This window comes from Perca flavescens, chromosome 10 (assembly GCF_004354835.1).
Source record: "Perca flavescens isolate YP-PL-M2 chromosome 10, PFLA_1.0, whole genome shotgun sequence".
In the NCBI taxonomy this organism is placed as follows: Eukaryota; Metazoa; Chordata; class Actinopteri; order Perciformes; family Percidae; genus Perca; species Perca flavescens.
This window is the reverse complement of record NC_041340.1, coordinates 34,620,523-34,642,584: the sequence shown is the minus strand read 5'-3', so window position 1 is coordinate 34,642,584 and position 22,062 is coordinate 34,620,523. Positions and strand designations below refer to the sequence as shown.

The 22,062-nt window shown below is 42.0% G+C and overlaps 1 protein-coding gene across 1 annotated transcript in view; it reads left to right on the top strand.

The window, feature by feature from the left end:
* Positions 1–214: 214 nt before the first annotated feature.
* Positions 215–22,062, top strand: part of nrg2b (neuregulin 2b) — a 58,393-nt gene continuing 36,545 nt past the window's right edge. Inside the window, exons 1-2 of the mRNA XM_028588835.1 lie at positions 215–269; positions 831–1,433. Of these exons, the coding sequence (XP_028444636.1) occupies positions 215–269; positions 831–1,433 (658 nt within the window). The remainder of the gene's footprint in view (positions 270–830; positions 1,434–22,062) is intronic.

Sequence of the window (22,062 nt, the reverse complement as noted above, 5' to 3'; positions counted from 1 at the left end):
CAGTGTGTGTAGTAGTCGCCTATAGCCTCTCTTGCACCTCTTGCACTTGAGATCCACAGTGGGCGCCGTGCGGGGCTTGGCTGCAGACACACTCTCTGTGTCTCTGTGCACTGCGTGCGTGATTTCTCTTGCACCCGGCTGCAGAGGTTTAACACAGTCGACCGGCATGGGTCGAAGGCGGTGTGCCGGTGGGTGCCCGGGTCATTAGGCGTGTATGCGCAGGACGTTGCGAGCCGACGCCAGTGACCGGGCAGGTGATGTTTGCTCACGTAAGCCGCTCGCATTTGATGAGGGGCGCAGGGGACGCGGCTGGAGGGTGCGCGCTACTGTTGCATCGCCTTGCCGGATAACCGCTGCTATCTCATCCTGTCCGTCAGTTCCTCCCCGGTTTTCTGTTCTCTTTTTTTATTTTTTTGCTCGCCGACTAACGGGTTTGCAGAAGTGGGACTCTTTTGACGATCGAAAGAAGTGGATAAAGGACCCGATCTTGCGTGTGCGTGTGCGTGGAGTGCGTATCATTTCTTGTGATTCCCCTGTACGCGCAAGCCGCTTTTTTTTTCATTCCAGAGAGGCAATGCGCCCACCCATGCGATGCTAGCCTATTAGCTGGAGGAGAGAGAGAGAGAGAGAGAGAGAGAGAGAGAGAGAGAGAGAGAGAGAGAGAGAGAGAGAGAGAGAGGTTTCAGCCCTGGATTCGAGAGGAGGCTAATTTACGAGTCTTGTTTTGCCTTTCAGGAAAAGGGGAGATAAGAGGGGGAGGGTGGTTGGTGAAGGAGAATGCAGCAATCACATTTTTAAGCATGCAGAAGCGGGCCGTTTCCGGTTCCTAGGCTGGTGTGTCCCCCCCATCCGAGGCCAGCAGCCGTATGGGGAAAGCAGCGGCAGACACAGATGGCATGGACACTTCCACAAGGTCTGCCGCTCTGCCCTGCCTGCTCTGCCGGAGCCCGTTCGCCGCCGTCTCTCTCTTCCAGCTCGCTCCGCCGCCCAGCAGCACTGCAGCACAGCACAGGCTGACGGCATGAGGCTTGATCCAGTGCATTTCTCCATGCTGGTCATCGGGGTCTCCTTCGCCTGTTACGCCCCGAGTCTCAACTCCCTCCAGGACCAGGCGTACCGATCCGCCGTGGTCATCGAGGGCGAGGTGCGCTCCTCCCCGGAGAACGTCTCCTCCCGGGAGCCCTACAGTGTGAATGTCAAAGTGCTGGACGTGTGGCCCGTCAACAGCGGCGGCCTCGAGAGGGAGCAGCTCGTGACCGTCGGGGACTTCGGTTCCGAGGCCCCGTGCACCACAGTGGAGAAGGACCACAGATATATCTTTTTCATGGACCCCACTGCTGAGCCCTTGGTATTCAAGGCATCGTACGCCCCTGTGGACGCCAGCGAGCCGGAGCTGAAGAAGGATGTGGAGAAGGTGTTGTGCGAGGACTGCGGTAAGTTTAAGGCTTTCCCGTTCTGCCTGCCGTACACTCTACACCGCACTATAAGGGCCACTGAAGCTGCCATGGCGATGTAAAGAGACAGCCACCGCTCTCCGGTGGCGCGTGCACGTGTGTAGTCTATACAGTGTGTCAGCGTGCACGTGCATGCGCGCGAGCCGACTAACACTTTAATATCTCCATAACCTGGTCACCCATAATGAAATGAGAAGCATGGCAGCGAATGCGTGTGTGTATATGTCTGTGTGTGTGTGTGTGTGTGTGTGTGTGTGTGTGTGTGTGTGTGTGTGTGTGTGTGTGTGTGTGCGAGAGAGAGAGAGAGAGAGAAAGACATATTAAAACCTCATAGTTAAACCCAGGGTTTAAACAGCAGGTTACGTAGACTAGCACTGATGCTCACTGGATACTGGAACTTCATTGTAGCCTGGATTCCAGCAAGGTCTGCATCATCACATCATTACATTAAAGTCTTAAGGTGGAACACATAGGAAAAGCCAGTGGTAACAGCCCATGTGTGTGTGTGTGTGTGTGTGTGTGTGTGTGTGTGTGTGTGTGTTTGTCTGTGTCTGTGTGTGTTTGTCTGTGTCTGTGTGTGTCAGAGAGTGATATAGTTACATGTGATAGTGTGATTGGAATCAGGGACACCATCCTTGTCTTGAGGTAACCTCCTTTCCAAACTTTGTATAGTAGCTGACAGTCAGTACTACCATGGATGTCAAATGCATTGCTGTTTTATATCAGACAGTGCCAGTGTTGACTGCAGGGACAGTCTGTGGGTGTTGATAACTGTTCAAATCTTTCAACTTGTTGCAAGTTTCCACCATGGACATCTCAAATTGTGCTTCTTCTTCTTTTTCCTTGCAGTACACTAAACAACAGAAAGTCTTGTAGCACTTCCTGGTTTTGAAATGACTCCTTTCTGTGAGAAGTAACTAATGTGCAGCAGCTAGCCAGGCCTGCGAGAAACTCTGTTAAACTTATTGTCACCAGCATGGCTTTTATAAATGAACAATCTGAGACATAAGAAGAAGAAGAAAAAGACCCGGGCCTATAGTCTCAAGATGAGGGATGTGCACCTTTTCTCCCTTCGTTTCTCTCCGACAGGGAGTAAAAAGTCTTGAATTGACCCATTTTCTTACCAAAGGTAAAAGAAAAAGGTCCAGAATCAGGGTCAGCCCCTCAACTTTTTAGCAAATCATCTCCCTGATCCATTCCACCTCTGTTTTCAGTATTTATAAGTGCTGCTTTTAAGATGTAACAACAATTTGTACCATCTACTACTGTGTTAAAGCATCTGCTTTTCCTGTGTTAAATGTGGTAAAAGTACAAGGGCATAAGATCTTAACTGTGGAAGTGTCCCACATTTCTCCAGTACAAGCTTTAACACTGTAAACGTTTTGGGGTTCATCATCTTTGTTATGTGAATGTGGGGACAAAAGCTTTAAAACATTGTGTTTATATATGAAGACTCATTTCCCCTCTTTAAGTTCTTCAAATCCAGACTCACCATAATTTCCATGCAAACCAACAGCGTGTCACTACAAAGTGTTAAATTCTAATAGGACGTAACTCAAATGTCTTAACAAAGGGTTCATCCAGCATTTGAGCGAACAACGTGATGTTCTATTTTTGCCTCTGTGCTAAAATTATCAAGTCATTTATTTATGACAGTGCTGTTGCAATAAGGCTTCCGTCTAAAACACATTTTTCAAGGCAGGGATAAGCTCAGGAGAGGAGATACCCACTTATGAGCTGATTCACCCCATGCACACACACACACACACACACACACACACACACACACACACACACACACGCCAAAAGCCACAGATACAGGGAGAAACACAACCTAATTAGACACTGCAGAGTGTGTGGTGACACTATAGATGCACTGTGGCAACCAGTAGCCTCTGAATGTCCAAAGCATCACAAGAACACAAATGTTTCCTACTCTCGTCCCCTCGGTTTCTTACCTAAGGTTGGTTGGATTCATCTGCCAAACCTAATCACTAACCCCCCTCTGCAAAATGCCATGAACTGCTTATTGACTAGGACTCCCCCTGAGTTGTAGCTCACTCACTGACTACACGGATACTTTTCATTGGGCAGATACAGTAATGTCAGCCGGTGAGTGAGCTATGACCGAGCAGGACTCTTTTCCAGCGATCAGACCGGAGATGTGTATGAGAGGACACTGTAGAAGAATTTAACCAGAGACAGAAGTAACTGCAGCTCAAAGATGGATTTGGGATAAGGGGCGTGTCAGCAGACACACACCCTGAGTGCAACCAATCCCAAACCTAGTCTGAACACAGCCAGCCAATCACAGCCCAAATGTTGGAACGCCCACTTCTGTACACACCCCTATCACATTCTGCCATTGCACTTATATTGGTGCTTTTGTTTACAGTTACCAATATCTGTTTCATTTTTTTTTTTTTTCAGTATCAAACTGTAAAAATCTCTTTGTGTTGTACTGAGCACGTTCATAGCTGTGGCTTGCTGGGAATCCGATTGTTACAGACAATTGTATACAGTTCTGTGTGTTCACATTGTTATCTGTAATTGTAATGTTTGAATGGTGTGTATCCGCTGACCTACTTTGATAACCCAGCAACAGATAGAGGGATAGAGGATGCAGCTCTACTTTTGTATAATGAACAAGAACACTGCAGCTGTTATTTACTGGGTGGCACAATTAGTTAGAGGTACACAGCTCAACAAACTCGTCAGACTTTCTTGTGCCATGACAGTACACACTCTACTCAGGCACAGTGGTGGGTTGTAACTAAGTAGCTGAAATTACCAGCTGCAACATTAGTCTTTCTGCATAATGAACTTTTCCTTTTGGTACTTTAAATGGGCTGTACTCGAAATACTGAATAAAAGCAGCGGGCTGGGATTGCCTCCACACAGCTCTCACAGACCGGACCGGCTATCAAAACAAAGAGGGAATGTGACTTCATCCTCTGCTCAGGATGCCTTTACTGCACTATATCTTTACATAGCAAATAATTTGATTGCTGCCATATTCATGTTCTGTATGTCAAGTACAGCTAGCACTTTTATACTTTTACCTAAGTAATATTTTAAATGCAGGGCTTTTACTTGAGTATCTTTGCTGTATAGGGACTATGGAAGAGAAGTAGAGCCACATGTGAAAAATGTATTTGAGTTCTGAGTATAAAGTCAGAATTCTGAGAAAAAGTCAGAATTCTGACTTTAAACTCAAAAATCTGACTTTAAACTCAGAATTTAAATACATTTTTTTACATGTGGCTCTAATCCCAGCCTGATCTCATTAAGTGGCGTTTGTATGTATGACACGCCAATTCGTATGCCATTATTGGCGTGTTATCAAGACTCATAATCACTTTTTAGCGTGTTTATCAATGCCGTTTGGCCTCCATGACTTACATTACCTTGCGATTGTGTGTGAATTGACGCCGTAGAGAGTTGTATGAAAGGGCGAAAATCCACGTAGGGAGGTTGGTCTGGGTGAGGATGGGTCAAACACAGGACTTACACCAAGGAGAGCGGGGGAACGTGTCCCGCGTGTCACGTTTCCTTTGTGTCCCGTGTGTCACGTTTCCTTTCCACATTTGTTCTTTTCCTAAACCCAACCCACGTGTCTCACGTTTCCTAAACACCGTAGCTTTCTTCTTTTCCAAAACCCAACCGGTTCTTCTTTTCCTAAACCCAACCGGTTCTTCTTTTCCTAAACCCAACCGTAGCCTTGCGATAACACGTAGCCTGTCTATAACACGCTACGTGGCTTTAGAAAGTGCCACGTGGCGTGTATGTTAACGCTGTGACGTTGCAGACTGCTGTCCGCTGTATACAGCGTAGACATACACGCGGATAGCTCAAAATGCGTACAGATAACACGCCACTTGGCTTAAGTGGGCGTGTATGTTTACGCAAAGTCTTGATGTCACGTTGCTAATCCTCCTCCGTAGGTATCACTACTAGTAAGAGATCTGAGCACTTCTTCCATCACTGCTCTAGCATTCGAAAACAGAGCCTATGCTGATTAAATGGCAAGAGAAATCAGGTTTCTCTCTTACTGTTATTACTGTCTTACTATGTTATTGTACCATGGCTAACCCAATAACCTCTCCCCTTTCTCCACTACACCCCCACCCACACCTTTGACCAAAACACAGTAACACAACTAATATAGAACTTAAGGCTACACGAGTTGAGTTATTGATAGGGAATCTTTGTTATGTCCTGAGCTCAACTGGCCTTCACTGCCTTTCTCTCACTAGTCTCGCCCCGTTTCACTCGGTGAAAAACAACTGAGCTGTGTGGACGGCTCACACTCCCCTGCTTAAAAAGTACAAAACCAATGCTATCTTACATCCCAGGCAGTCTAGTCTAAAGCCTAATGTAGGTCTTCTCTGATCATTACTGTTGACATACCTTTTGAGATACATTGACAGTTTCATCCTAAAATAGCGTTATCTGAAGACCAAACATGCTCCTGTCACTGATGCTGTATCTAGTGCTGCATACCTCAGCTCTCTACCCCCCCCTTCTTTCTGTCTGCCTCCTCGTGCTGTAGCTGACTGTAGCTGAAGTGTGTGGTTCAGCTTATGCCTGCCCTCCTGTCAGTCAGCCACACAGAGGAGGAGAGAAACAGAGAGAGAGGAGGGGAGGGAAAGAGGGGGAGAGATCTTTAGCTTTGAGATTACAAATAGATGCCGCATTATTGCATATGTAAGACTTCCAATAATAGCCGGGGCCTTTTTCTTGTAATTTTTTTTTTTCACGTTGGACAGGCTAACTTTCCAGTCTTTATCCTAAGTTAGTTTAACCATGCTGTGACTTCAGCTCTGTACTTACTGTAACACAAACATGATAGTGGTATCAGTCTTCTCATCTCACTCTTATAAAGAAAGCGAATGAGCGCACTTTAATATGTTGAACTATTCCTTTAAAAGCCGTCTATGACATAGATCTCAGAACACTCACAGCTCTCAAATAATCAACCAAATTGACGGTTAGGATTTCTTTGCTAAATTGGACAGTATGTGCATGTGGATGTGTGTGTGTGCATGCAAATGTGTATAATTATGTATAAGGGGTATTGAATGTGTATACAAAGTGTAATTGCAGATTAGTGTGCATGCATATGAGACTATGTTGGCTGCCTGACCTATGCATAGCAGACTTTGTTTGCTCGTGTGCACCTCCAGCACCTTATCAGCAGCAGTATAATTTCTCTGGGCTAAACGTGCACTGCTGTCTCTCAGCTCAGACACACATTAGTGTGTACAGCAGCTGGAGGGCAGAACCACTGTGCCATTGATCTCCAAATCCCGGAATTAAGGGAATTTCGCTCTGGTGCAGGATGTCAAAACAATCTTTCCAACAGGAAATATATCCAAGGCCACACCTTGGACAAGATGTTAAACCAGCCCCTGTGAATTTCAGCTTTCATTAAGTGCTTTCTTTGGAGCTAACACCTTCAGGTCTGTAGTGAACAATTGTCCCTATTATCCAGGGGATGACAGATAAGTGTTTGTGGAGCCGTAAGAGAATCACAGTTGTACATTTTCAGGCTCCTCACACTGCTGTTTGTATCGGGAACAGTACTTCTTTAATTAGAAGGCATTCCATCTAAAGCCACATAATAATATGAATGCACATGCAAGGAGATTCACTGGTGGAATCAGTGACTTGACAAGACTAAGTGTGTGTGTGTGTGTGTGTGTGTGTTTGTGTGTGTGTGTGTGTTGCAAGAGGTCATTCACTTGTCTGTCTCATCCTTTTCCCTCTCTTTGTTGCGTTATCTGTGTCTATTTCAGACACCCTCTGTGTGTCTATTTCTCTTCTGTTTCTCTCTCCTTCTGTCTTTCTTACTGTCCTTGTCTCAACAGAGCATTATACCTCTACACACACACACACACACACACACACACACACACACACACACACACACACACACACACACACACACACACACACACACACACACACACAGCCAGTTAGCTGTTGCTGTTGCCGCTGTGCTGCAGATGCCCCAGTGTGCTGTCATTAGCAGGGAGATCTGGGGCTGCTATAAATTATGCACACTGAATAACAGAAGGCAGAGGATTTCTCCCCTCTGCTGCTGCCTGTGCTGTGTGTGTGTGTGTGTGTGTGTGTGTGTGTGTGTGTGTGTGTGTGTGTGTGTGTGTGTGTGTGTGAGAGAGACAGGATGCATAGACCATGTATTCGCTCATTTATGTACTACTGACATTACACTGATTAACTTTGCTTGTCGATGTGTGTGTGCTAGCGTGCTTTTCTGTGGCTCAGCAAACTGCCTAAGTCGTGTACACGTCCTTCAGCTATGTAGTGTGTGTGTGTGTGTGTGTGTGTGTGTGTGTGTGTGTGTGTGTGTGTGTGTGTGTGTGTGGTTGTCCTTGCTTGTGAATAATGTATCAGCACTCACCTTTTTCAGCAGTCAGCCTTAGTTGAAGAGGCATGTGTCAGAGTACACATGCCTCTTAAAGGGACCAGCCCAGGGCCACATGGCTCAGTTTGTGAATGAGAGAGGTCTTTGTGTAACCCCACTTACACACCCACACACAACACACAACACACACACATGCAGATGTACTGCACACACCACCCACACACTAATGCAGCTGCCGCTGCACACACCCTCCTCACTGCATCAGCAAAGTGGCTGTTTCAGACAGGATGAATTTGGCCGATGCTCTCTGTTTCTCTGTTCAGATTACTTCACTGCAGAATTAGATGAGACATCAAATTCAGAATTGAATAATTAGAAATGTATATGCCAAGAATTTGTCATTTGTCATTCCAGATAAAACATTTAAAAAATGACAAGTTAGCTACTGTTTCAATAAATTTGAGGCGTCTTACTGTTTTCTTGGAAAGCCAATTTTAATCTTTGGCATTCTTCTACATTAGTAGCCCTGCTGGGCCTGACTGCAAGGGGTTGGCATGCAGTCAGCAAACGCCTGATATTCATGAAGTTGTAAAATGGCATTTTCAACTGTCACTCTGGGTAATGCTTCATGAGCAAGAAGTGCTTTCTCTCTCACATCCAAAGTGCTTTTGAGCAGGGCATTCAATTAATGCGGCTGTTCTGGTCACCTTCCATGTGAACACGAGGAATAGTAGTACTGAAACAGAGGATGTGTGCTCTGCAGAGAAAAGGGTTAAAACATCCCTTTGGTTCTATATCAGGCTATCTTTGGCTCAGAAAGGCGTGGGCTATCTTTATCTCTCTTTGTTGTGGCGATCTTTGATGGTGACAGGTGGAGTATCTTCATCTGTCTTGCAGATCTCCTCCTCTGCCTCTCTAGATGTTATCTCTAAGCTATTATAGGCTTGTGGTAGATACTGTGTGTTTGTTTTTGCATCTTTGTTTGCTTCTGTGTGAGTAACATATTTTTAGCTTTTGAGAAGTAGTGGATCTGTATTTTCTTTTGAGGGAACATTCTCTTCATTATTTGAGAAAATGTTGACAAAACGTTGCCTGATTTTAACTTATGAAACAATATTTCAGCTTCCCTTGTCGGCTTGCTTCGAGATATTGAAGTTTGTTGCCTGTGATTTGACAATTATGCTGCAATTCCCAAGATTGATTTTGCCTCATTTCTATCTGCACCGAGGTAAAATACTGTAGATTTGGAGCTGCACAGCAGGTGCATCATCATCATCTCTAAGAAGAGAACTGAATCTTTCAGTTGGTCCAAAATAGCAACTTAAGAGGAAGTTAGAAATTATATTGCTATATATTTTAGTCAAATGTTCTTAAGTGTTTTTGTAATAAAACAATATAACAAGTCCCGTTATTACCGTTTAGCAAGATAAATTATCCCTTTAAACATTCCAATCAGGAGATTGCAGATATGCAAAGGTTTATTGTACATTTGCATAATGATATGTAGACTCCATCGTTGTAAAATAATTTTCTTAAGGGGTAGAGAAACAGGACATATCCCCCCCCAATGGAGTCCAGACACTGGTGGTGGCGGTGAAGGAGACCAAAGACCGGACCGAAGGAGTCGACGGAGCGGTCTGCCGGAGGAGGACCCTGATGACTGGAGGTGGAAGGGGGGGTGGAGGGTTGCACGCTTTGCCTGAATGACAGCTGACAGCAGCAGGGAGAGAAACAGATTTAAAGCTGGGATGTAATGCTGTGATTGGCTCCAGAAATTCATGGTCAAATTCTGCTTGGTTTCAACTGAAAAGTGAACGCCTCTAAACAGCTGAATTGTTTTAGGAAGAGAGAGAGCGGTGATTAGAAGTTATTTGAAGTCTTCCTGAAATAATTTATGCTGAGCTCCATATGGCTGGTTTTAGTGTATATTTTTCTTATTTTCAACTAATTGCATGAAGACCAAAGCTATCAATGCGTCAGTATATCCAGTCCAGTGGGTCCCAAAGTGAGGTCCGGCGAACCCCAGTGGTCCTTAAAGGGGCTACCATAGGTCCCCAGCAAAAAAGGGAATCATTTATTTTCCCTATAATTCCATCCATAAGAAACACAATGACAGAATGTTGACAGACTAATTTGGTCATGGGTGTCATACACTTTCTGTAATAAAACATCTGAAAGCAAAAATTCAATCATATGGGGGAGCCTGGGAGAAATTTCTTATTAAATGGTGGTCCGTGGTGTCAGTTGAGGGGTCCTTCACGTGAAAAAATTTGGGAACCACTGCGTTTTTGTCTATACTTTCCAATTTTCCTACCCAACCTATAGCCCACTAATTCCTAATGAACGTAAATGTGTGAAGACTGGTTAGGAATATTTGGTTGCATATTAAAAGGTTATGGAATTTCAAGCTGGCCCTTGTAGTTTTTTTTAGCAAACATCACTGTTTTAGAAGTATTTTCAGACACGATTTTTTGATTGCCAAATGGCAGTGGGCACAACTGGAGTAATGTGCAAAACTCTAACTACAGTCTGCACAGCAGCAGTTCATGTGGACCAAACTCTAGTTCGTTTTTCATCGCTCAAACACACTTATCTCATGACTTTAACCGCAACATGCGCAACACTGGATTTACAGCACTTTGTTTAAATGCTAACACACTGCTGTCAAAACTGTTAACCACACATTCAACACAGAATAGATTTCAGTCTGGTGCCTATAAAACACTGATGATTGCAATTATAGCTGAAAGCCTAATCAGGTGTCTTGTTTTAGACTAGTTAGTGAACATATACGGTATTTATATAGAGAAAGCTCAGAAAGCCTTTTTTTATATACAAACTCCAAATAAGAATGAAACAATTATACACTGTACTGTTTGAGAGAAACAGGTAAAAGAGCAACGATACCAACATGTCCAGGTAAGATGACTGAGGTTATATACACAGCTATAAAAAAAAATTTGAAAAACACTATATCTTTACTATAGTAAGCAATAGCGTTCTTACTGTTTTTCAGAAAGTAATGGAGGTGAAAGCAATAGAAAACAACTTTCACATTCATTTGTATTTAGAGATGATGCAGACATCCAATATGATGAAGCTTGCTGGAGAGAGGCAGGATTAGTTACACTGTTCTTTGTTACCGTTATGTACCTTTAGTTTTTCCCCCGTAAATCACTAGAGACAAAATACTATATTGAAGCAAACTGCTGATTTTCATTCCATCTTTTTTACCTTACTTAAAAATTGGTATGTTACATCGAATCTATATCTTTTCTTTAAAGAAACTATTGAGTAGTGTGAAGTCAGTCAAACTGTAAAGATGAGAAAGTTTGTAATTTCTGTATTGTATAGTGTTTTTACTCTCAGTGTGTTCTGATTGACAGTGTGTGTTATCTCAGTGAGGATTGTTTGGCTGCACTGAGCCTGTTTTGAGACGTGTATGAAGAGTTGTGTTGCTGTGAATGAGTTTTGCAGATGATGTGAACTGTTTAGCTCAGGTGACTGTTTGGTAGTGCAGACTGTAGTTTGAGTTTAGCACATGTGGCTTCAGTTGTGCCCACTGTCGTTTAGCAATCGAAAAAAAAAAACTGTAATACACGTTTGGTGCACTAGTGGGTGTGCGATCAACACAAAAGTTGATGGTGAAGAAAGAATACGTCGCTCACGCTCACTAGTCTGTTGTTGGACAACAATGGAGCTCTATGACAAGAATGTGATGTATCAGGTTTTGGAATCACAAGTAGTCCTACCTTTTAGTAGCATGTATACATTGTTGGATTTTGTCCTTTTTTAAAGGTCCAGTGTGTAGCGTTTTTAGTTATTAGTCATTATCAAAATCTGTATTGCCCGTTCACAAACTTGTCCTTTTTCATGAATATTTCCCACCACCATCAATTCCAAGTATTCCTATTGGCTTGAAATTTTACATTTGCATTCGCATGAACTGGGGTAGACGCTATCTTGAAATACGTTAGCCGGTAAGGGACATACAGGACATACTGCTCCGCCTTTCGCGTTTTCACCTTTTGTTAACCTCATTTACTGAGGTCAAACTGCCAGTCTTCATTATGTGTCATCCATTTATCTACCATGTGTCACCCAGGTACCAGTGCCTACATTTCAACTTTAAATATATGTCTGTGCTGCTGTTTCAGTTTGACTTCATGGATCATCTGTAATTACAATCATGTAATTACAATAAGCCAGAGGTGTCTAAGATAAGCTGACTGAAATAGGAAAATTGAGACAGAGCGTGCATCATCTGTTGTCTTGTTCCCCATATTATTCATAAATTATTAAAAACTGATCATTTGAATTCATTTTATAGTAGCTAACAATGGTAACAACCCCACTTTCTGCAGACCATTCAAGTAACACATTTTTCCTGTGATTAAGACTATTATAACCAAAACGAGGCAAGATTTGTAAGTGAAAATACAACATGCTAGCCACCTTGTTTTATATTCCATAGATACATTATATTTGCTATAAGAAAAAAAGTGTCAAGTATGGTCTGTTGTTAACCAGCTGGAAATGACAAAACACAACTTAAAAGGGAGATACTGTCTCTTCAGCAGCAGTAAATGAGCACCCCATCCAGTGAAAGTTGGACTCACTCATAATAGACCTTTTGTCGCTCTTGTCTCTTCGGTATGAAGCATCACAGGCTGGTCCGCTGATAAAGGAGCATGCAGTGATCAGTTTACTGAGGTTACATTACAGGATTTCTGGGAAATCATCTTCAATTGTAAAAAAAAAAACTGGTTCCTCTCACTGCTGTTTGGTGCTGCCAACATGCAAAGTTGCCAAGTGCAGATTTAATGCTCAATAAACCTTTGTCAGTGCAGCGTTCATTTTAGTGGATATGGAAATGCCAGTGGGACTTCAATGCACAGCAGTGCCATTCAAACAAAAGGCCAAGAGGCTAGTGTGACTTTTTTCAAATCTCACATGTAGTTTAGTGTCATACTTACATTCCTAATGGAGACATTTCTGCCACCGTAAAATAGAAATAAAAATAGAAGTCAAACTTAAATATGCCTACAGTACATAAAGCATTTACCTGAAACACCAGTTAGCTCTCCTTACTGTTTTGTATGTCCATGCAGTCAACTTTTGTCTTCAGCAATTCATGGTTGTTCTTCGTGCGTTTATGCTTTTTTGTCTCAGACAATTAATGTATGTAAAATTACATACACCACAGAGGAATACATCAACCTCAACCCATCAGTTTAGTTTTTAGTTTCAATTTGTTACATATGAATATGCTTAGATATGAGAGCCTCACCTCACATGTGTATGCTATTTTTGAAGGTAGCGTACCAGCGTACCAGCATACCAGTGTGACTGACTGATTTTCCATTGATTTAGTACCAGGCAACTTAAATCATGGTAGTGCCCACAGAGACACAAATATGCTAAAATACTGGAAAAGTCAAATTAAATCTAGAATATTGACTACAATCGACCAGATCAAGACAGCATGCCCCTGGTTGGCAATAGAGTGGATCCGACAATCAAAAAACTGAAGTCAAGAAAAAAGAGGCGGGAAAAAGAGCTTGTGTCCATTTTGTAGAAAGACTGGCACACATTATTGAAATTATTTAATAGGCTGTCAATTTGTCTCAACAGGGCAAAGTTGTAAAAAAAGTGCACACCCTCATTTTTACACAGAGGTTATTCCAGGGTGAGAGGGTTTATGAACTAAACTTTAGTTCTGAGCTGTGAAGCCGAACAGCATCTGTCCCAGTACAGAAATACTATGGTTTATTACAAAGTAATTTAGCTTTTCAATTGCACCTTAAGTATGTTATTTAGCTCGCTGCCAATGGGAGTAAAGTGTAGGTCTCATATGTGCACTTACTTTGGTTTTGGTAAGGATCCTGGTCGCAGCATTTTTAACCAATTGATCAGGTTCTTATAAAAGGTGGACAGTTGTCCCAAAGAGATAAATGGTGTGATCTTGGTTATGGTCTGGTTATTTTTAAGTAATGATATTTGTTTTGTCCCTCTTTAACTGTAAAACATTTTATGCGATCCATTCACTGACATCAGAAATGTTAACAATTGTCGACTGTTGTCAACAGTTTTCTGATATTCAGATGAAACAGAAATGTAGAGCAGTGTGTCATCTGCATAACAGCGGAACCTACTATCGTATTTAATAATGATGTATGATAATGGAAGCATATATAAAAAGGAAAAATGGGACCAAGCACAGAACCCTGGGGTACACTACAAGAACTACATCTCACCTTCTTTGTTTTTTTCTTTTTTAAAAGCTGCAGTAGGGCATATTCTTCTAACAGCGTCTTTGTTTGGTGTCTCAAAGGGGCAGTGGGACATCTTTCTTCTGTAGAATCTTTAGCTCCTCATGGAGGACGGATGTGATCAATACTTCAATCCTCTTATCAGGAGAATTGTGTCTGTTAGTCTGCTTTACAAGCCTGCAGTTAATGGTGTGTGTGTGTTTGGGGGGGGGTGATGGGAGAGATGAGAGGTGAGAAATGGTGGGTTGAGGGGTGGAGGATAAGAGATGGAGGAGGGAGAGGCGAGAGAGCAGGATAGATGAAAACAGGAAAAGAGGCAGAGTTGAGAGAGAGAAAGAGAGAGAAGGGAAGATGGATGGATGGAGAGGAGGGGAGAGGTGAGAGAGGAGAGAAAGAATAGAAAGTGTTAGAGGGGAAGAACAGGAAGAGAGAGGGAAAGAAAAAAGATAAAGGAACGGACAGGTAGGGAGCAGAATGACTTGCACACGACTCCCAGCCCTGAGAAAGAAAAAGAGGAGAAGGAGAAAGGAGAGATGGAGAATAGCTTTTCCCCACCGTTCTGCCCGCAAGGCCTTTATTAACTATTCATTACCAACTCTACACATCCTCTATCTATCTATCTATCTATCTATCTATCTATCTATCTATCTATCTATCTATCTATCTATCTATCTATCTATCTATCTATCTATCTATCTATCTATCTGTCTGTCTGTCTGTCTGTCTGTCTGTCTGTCTGTCTGTCTGTCTGTCTGTCTGTCTATCTATCTATCTATCTATCTATCTATCTATCTATCTATCTATCTATCTATCTATCTATCTATCTATCTATCTATCTATCTATCTATCTATCTATCTATCTATCTATCTATCTATCTATCTATCTATCTATCTAGCTGTCTGAACATCCTGGTTCTTCTTTCTTCACATCACCCTCTTTTCCAGACACACACACACACACACACACACACACACACACTGCTCTCCATGTGTGTGTATGTGTGTAGTTGTGTTTGTTTGTGTGTCTTTGAAAATAACATGATTTCTGTTGAATCTGAAGGGTGTATTTATACTTAAATACATCTCACTGCAGCCAATAGAACAATGCACAACACCAGCGATGAGAGACAAGGTCAACTCAGTGTGTGTGTGTGTGTGTGTGTGTGTGTGTGTGTGTGTCAGTGTCAGTGTATGTGTTTGTGTGACTACAAAAAACAGAAAGGGGAGGAAGGGAATGATTTATTGACAATCACTCTTGCAACCACGCACACACATCCACACACAAAGATTTTCTTTATCAAATGAAGGCGCACACATAAAAACACACACATTGGCAAGTATTTTCTGTTTGTAACACACACACACACACACACACACACACACACACACACACACACACACAAATGGAGGGTTGCCCTGGGTTTGGTATTGCTGCTGTGCAGAGGTTAGCTGGGTGATACTGCACGAGGGCCTGTTGTGCCGGGTATTATTCAACAACCAATGCTCATCTCTCTCTCTTTCTTTCTTGTTTTCACCCCTTTCCCTCCCTCTCTTTCTCTCACACACTCCCTCTTGCGTGTTCTTCCTCTCTTCTCCCTTCTCAGTCTTTTTTTTCACCTTTCTTTCTGCCGTACATCCTCTCTCTCTCTCTCCCTTTCTCTCTATCTCCTGCTCCCTCCCTGGTTTCCATGGTGACAGCTGTGCGCTGCAGAAATCACACTGATCAGAGAATGAGATAGAAAGAGCTACTCTCTTTTATACATGATCACACACACACGGGCATGTTGCTAACCATGCCATCTCAGGGCCATACCTGTCTGTGAACACACCTAATTGGTTTGGCTTCCATATCACTCTCTGTTATTGGATCATGCTTCGCAAGAAATCAGAATGCCTGCTTTGCTGGAGAGAGAGAGAGAGAGAGAGAGAGAGAGAGAGAGAGAGAGAGAGAGAGAGAGAGAGAGAGAGAGAGAGAGAGAGAGAGAGAGAGCATCAGCTGACCTTGAAAGAAGGACCTCTTGATGGACGGCTGATGGTCATGTGTGATTGGCTAGTGGAGCAGGCAGGTCACAGACTATTGGCCAGACAATGCTGTCCATTTGTGGCTCCCCTATCACCATACCCACTGCCCCAACCCTGTACTCTGTGCTCTCACTGAGGAATTCTTTCATCACTCAGTGATACAGAAGGCTTGGATCAGCAACTTACAGTGTACACACACACACACACACACACACACACACACACACACACACACACACACACACACACACACACACACACACACACACACACACACACACACACACACACATTCATTCAATACACATTTTTCCCACACAGACAATCACAGGTATCCATCAGTGCAGGCAATAAGATGCTCACGTGCACATCTGTGCATCCCACATGTTCTCATATAGACACACACACACATACATTCATACATATTCACAGTGCTGTGGAAAATCTCTGTGTGTAAATTGCAGCTGCAGAATTAGACTTGTTAGAGCTTGCTTGGTGCCTGTGGCGTGTGGGATGTGTGAATCTACTCTAATTGTGTTGGTGCACATGTATTTCACAGTCTCTCTCTCTCTCTCTCTCTCTCTCTCTCTCTCTCTCTCTCTCTCTCTTCTCTCTCTCTCTCACAAAAATTGTTGTGCAGGGTTTTGTTTTTTTAATGTCTGCAGTAGTATGAATAATTCCTTATCAAACTTTACCTCAAACACAACATTTCCAAATTAAGTCAATTTAAAACATATATTTCAGTTTCATACACAATATGGTTTTCTGTGCTTGTTAGCAAGCAGTGCTGCCAAAAATAGGCATCTTTTGTGAAGAGGTTTTGACAGGGCCCACAGGATTTATAAGCTGACTTGGATGTTCTCCAGTCTTTTTACTAATAATTTTACAGGTAAGAAATAAAGAGGATGGTAAATAGGGTTTCACAGTTTGGATTTTACAACCATTCAAAGGTCGAGATCTCATAGTAACATAAAATGCCATTATTGTAGCAATATGGAGGTTTGGCAGCCTTTTAAGGCAGAGCTTCTCAATCTTTTTTCAGCCAAGGACCCCATACAGGATAGAAAATATACCGGGGGCCAACCAATGTATGTCCCTTGGAATAATTGGACCTATTTGGCCTATTTTGTTTTACATTTTTTATAGTTTCAAATGATGTGAAAGAACAACATATTAGACTATTACAAATATTTGCAGATTCTAAGCGTTACAGATTTGTTAAATTAGAACATAATCTATGAACAACTATAGATTTAAACATTGGAATACTATGCACGGAACTATGAAGCATTTTGTTAAAGAAAATACATATTACACACACAAATCTGACCAATTGACAAATAGATCAGTCAGTCCCTAACCTGTCAACAGTTTGCACTGTTCTGTTTTTAAAAATTGGCATCTTTTAATTAGTGACGTTTCCATGTATTTATTAAAGTAGGAGAGTCTCAGATATTTATGAGATTTGTGTTGTAAGTTTTCTGCACGCTCCGATTCACCTTTTCTACCTTGTTCTGGGATCCTTGTGCTGTTATACATGTGTTTCTGATAATTAATGCAGAGCAAATGAAGATCTGTCAATGAGGCCAGATAGAAATATCAATTGAATTACTTATTTAAAACATCATCTGTCCAACATCCTAATGTACCCTCCTATAGGTGCTAATGTGTGTCTGGCGTAGAGAGAGCGGTTTTAAGACTTAATGGAGAACCCTTTACAGTAAATTCCTCCTACTCAGCATTTGGGAGTCGGTTTTGGAACATCGAGCAACAACAGTAGAGGTTGTTTATATGTTTTACAGCTTTTAAACCTATGAGTAACTGTAAAATCCAACCATTAAGAATATACCCATAGTTCAGTTTGAAACTAATGCACTTGGACATTAGAGTAGAAGATCTATGATGATGAACAGTCGTCATTTTGATGTCTGATTAAAATAACTACAATAAATATACATACACATGCAGGAGCATACTGTACATTATTGCTCATTTTCATTGGTATCAATTCCAATGATTAGTCATTTTTTCAGTCAAGGACAAACTACAAAGAGTTTTTGAATTCATAAAGTGACTTTGGACTATTATGTCAGATGTTAAAAATGAGCTCAAATTGGAGTGGGAATTTGTAGTGAATCAATCAATCCGACACCGTCACACCCATGATATGTGGATGTCACATCCATGAAGGGTAATTTCCTTCTGGTTTTCAGCTAACATTCCCAGGCGGACAAAAACGTCCATGTTGCCTGAGGAGAGTGTCCCAGAGAGGGATGCGCTCATTGGTAACCAGGCTCGCCACTCGCAGCTGCTTCAGGCTGACTTTCACCACTGATTTCTACACTTACCTGCATAAAAGCCTGACAGTCTCACCTCAGACTCACCAGATGATGAGCCTCATCTGGATGGTTGTTAAGTGGAGCTGCTGCAGTAGTATCCATCTTGCAAATACAGTCTAGAAGTGTTATTTTTCTTCAAACAAGTAAAATATGTGCCAGTGGGGTAAAATATTTTCACTTAATGCAAATCATCTTGTTTCAAGGATTTCCTTAAATACTAGTAGAATTATTTTTGCCTTATTCTGTTTGTTTTCAGAAAGTGATTTTGCATCAGAAACAAATGGGATTATCACATCCAATTGGCAAATAGTTTTCATTTGTTTTAAGAAAACGTATGTATTTCACGTGTTACGTCAAGACCTAGTTGTTAAAGGACAAAAAAAACATTTTGGTTGATTTAATTAGCTTCGTGACGTAGATGACATTATACCATGTCGGGGTATTTACGGCAGGAAAATAGTTTAATTTGATTAGGTGATTATGATGTCACTGGTCATTTTGCTAAAAAGATATCTCATTTCCTTCCTGTTGGCATTTGACCTGTTGGTCATAAAGTCACTAATACAATTGAAGGGAGCTGTGATTCCAGTGTGAGATTTGGTTACAATAGAGAGAAAATATTTTAGCTACCTAAAACATAAACCGGTTTTCTCTCTAGGCTCACCATGTTGGACTTAAATTGAACAATCATACAGGATGACATATATCGCAAAGAAAAACCAACTTAATAGTTTTCTCTAAATCTGTGGTTCTCCTGCTCTTTCTCCTAGAAATAATGTTCATACTAATTTACTTTGCCAGTTACCTTTCATTAGGAAACCTAATTGCTGCCTGCATAATGTAGCCTGGGAACCAGACGAATCTGGGAGCTCATGTTATATTTTCTCTGGCAGATACGTCTGGTTCCCCTCCCACGCACACCATCGTGACACTACTGAATGGCGAGCGAAAAACCTAGCTTAGTAAAGAGGAGAACCATTGAGGCATTTTCGAAAACAACCAAGATGGCTGCAGCTGATGTGGAACTTGCTGTTGAAGTACTATTTTCAAATTCTGATGGCAGGATTGACAACACTCGTTCACAGACATTTTCAATGCTACACCATCACAGCTCATCTCTGCACACTGTAGTTTGTTTACATTTGTCCGTCGCTTAGCGCTACGTCACATGTTTTGTTACTGTTGTTGGTTGTAGACAGGGGCGTAGCACCAAATTCTGGGCCCTGTAGAAAGGCATTCTCCATGGGCCCCTCCCCACATCCACAGCTATTCATTCTAGCTTGGCCCCTCCTCACAAGAGGGCCCTGGGTACTCAGTCCCCTTTCCACCTCCAGTCCAACACCCCTGGTTGTAGGTCACACGTTTCGTTGCTCTGATTGGTTGTAGGTCTTTCCAATCGCATCCACAGGCATTTTGGTCTACGGCTGTTGATAATGCCCCTTAAAAATAGAAAATTGCTGTAACTGCGAGGTTCCAGATTAACTTGCATTTGCGATTTGGTCTGGGGATGTCAGGCTATGGATTATGTTCACTGGCAACGTTTTTCCAGTCAAGGAAGTGTCATGATCTTGTACCGCACAGAGGTGATAGGGAGGTATTCGGGGAAGGTGGTTGGTGCTCAAAACACACGATTTTGACACCAGAGACGGGGTCATCCTGACTCCGATTCTCCACTGTGCTGCGTTCCGGGTTTTATTCCGTCCTCCATGCACAATAACCACAACAGGAACGTCTCAGAAGCAGAGCATCTTGCTGCCTGACTCGCAGATTTTATTGTCTCTTCAAGTACTTTATAGAACAATCGTTATAACTATCTTTATAAAACTTGTACTTCCACTCCAAGCACTCCTGCAATTACACTCCATGCCTTCTCTTTTCTGGTGTTGTCCTTAAAAAAAAGACGTGATATTGTATTGTTTTTCAACCTCCAAGATGAATCTCTCGGCGTCCGTGGTGTTGTAGAGGAGACCTTGGAGGGGATATTGGGGGGTTAAATATAGAAAAAGTAAACACGTCCTGTCTTGTGCCTCAAGTCATACCCACATTGGACAAGAAGACATATATTAGGGCTGCAATTTATTTATTTTCATGGTTGATTAATCTGATGACTTTTTTCTTGATTAATTGCATTGCTTCCCAAAAGCCCAAGATGACGTCCTCCAATGTCTTGGTTTGTCTACAACTCAAAGATATTCAGTTTGCTGTCACAGAGGAGAGAAGAAACTAGAACATATTCACATTTAAGGAGCTGGAATCAGAGAGATAAGAGAGATTTTGAGATAACTTTTTGATTTTTCTTTATAAAAGACCAAGGACACTACCTTAACATATTTCTCTTCTCTTAAATGGAAAATGTTTGGCTCTTATTGTGTTATCACTATCACTCTCTTGGCTTCCATGTAAAAAGCATAGTAAAGTACAAGGAGTTTGGGCATTTGTTTAGGAATTGTCAAAAGGAACTTGTAATGGAAATGTAATTCTGCTATGAATACATTTCAACACTTTATAGCAGAAAGATGAACACAGACTAATGTTATAAACATTTGAAGGGAATCTGAGGATGTTTCTCCTTTAAAGTGGGCATCGAGCCGAGCTCTGGCCACACACTGGGAACAGCACTGAGCAAGAGAAGGGGCTCCTGCAAATGTGATTGAATTGACCACTTGAGGTAGTTTGGAGGGATTGATTAATAGATTGACAGAAGGATTGGCTGTTATTTAACACTGGATGTATGGACAAACTGGCAGTCCTCTCCTTCTCCTTCTGTGTGTCCTAACCTCCTACTCGTATGTGTTTCGCCAAGCTTTAGAAAAAATATTCCAATCTGTGGGGACCTAAATTTCATTTTAACACCTCACTCCTTTCTCCCACTCATATTTCAAATAAACTCACTGGTTTCTGAGGAGTCACAACTATCATTTCTGTCTTTGTTTTAACATCTTGGTTGTGCTTCATGTCTCTTAAAGCTGCCGTGCGACAGTGAAATGATACCAATGTGTTAACTATATAGTCTGTAGTAGAGTAGCTTTGTAGTTTTTCTTTCTTTTGTTTGATGGCATTTCTAGTTAATTTACTGTTGATTATTTCTAATGTATTTACTGACTTTGACGCACTGTGTAACTTGCTTTTTGAAAAGTGCAATACACACAAAGATTATTATTCTCCGAGGTATTTTGTCATTGTGAGTCTAAATGTCAAATCTGTACTGCTGGAGTTGGGATAAAGTCGCCCCTCCCACAATGCAATCTCATCTCTTTTCCACATATGGTACATTGTTATTAGATTACAGTTCCCATGGTATCCTCATTGTCTCCTGCAAAATATCCATAGCAAAATGCTGGATGACAACAGCAAGGAGGCTGCTTGTTTTCTTAGGGAAAACAGTTTGTCACGACAAGAGTAAAGAGACTTAACTGGTGAGTTCTTACTTTATGCATTTCTGCCGAAATAATAAAGGTTCCGGGTAACACATCCTTGTTTTAAACGGGAGTTACACACTCCTGTAATGACTTCCAGCTGGCATTGTCCTTCTGAAGTAGAGCTAAGAAAAGGCTCAGCCATGATAGATATGTTTTAAAGAAGCA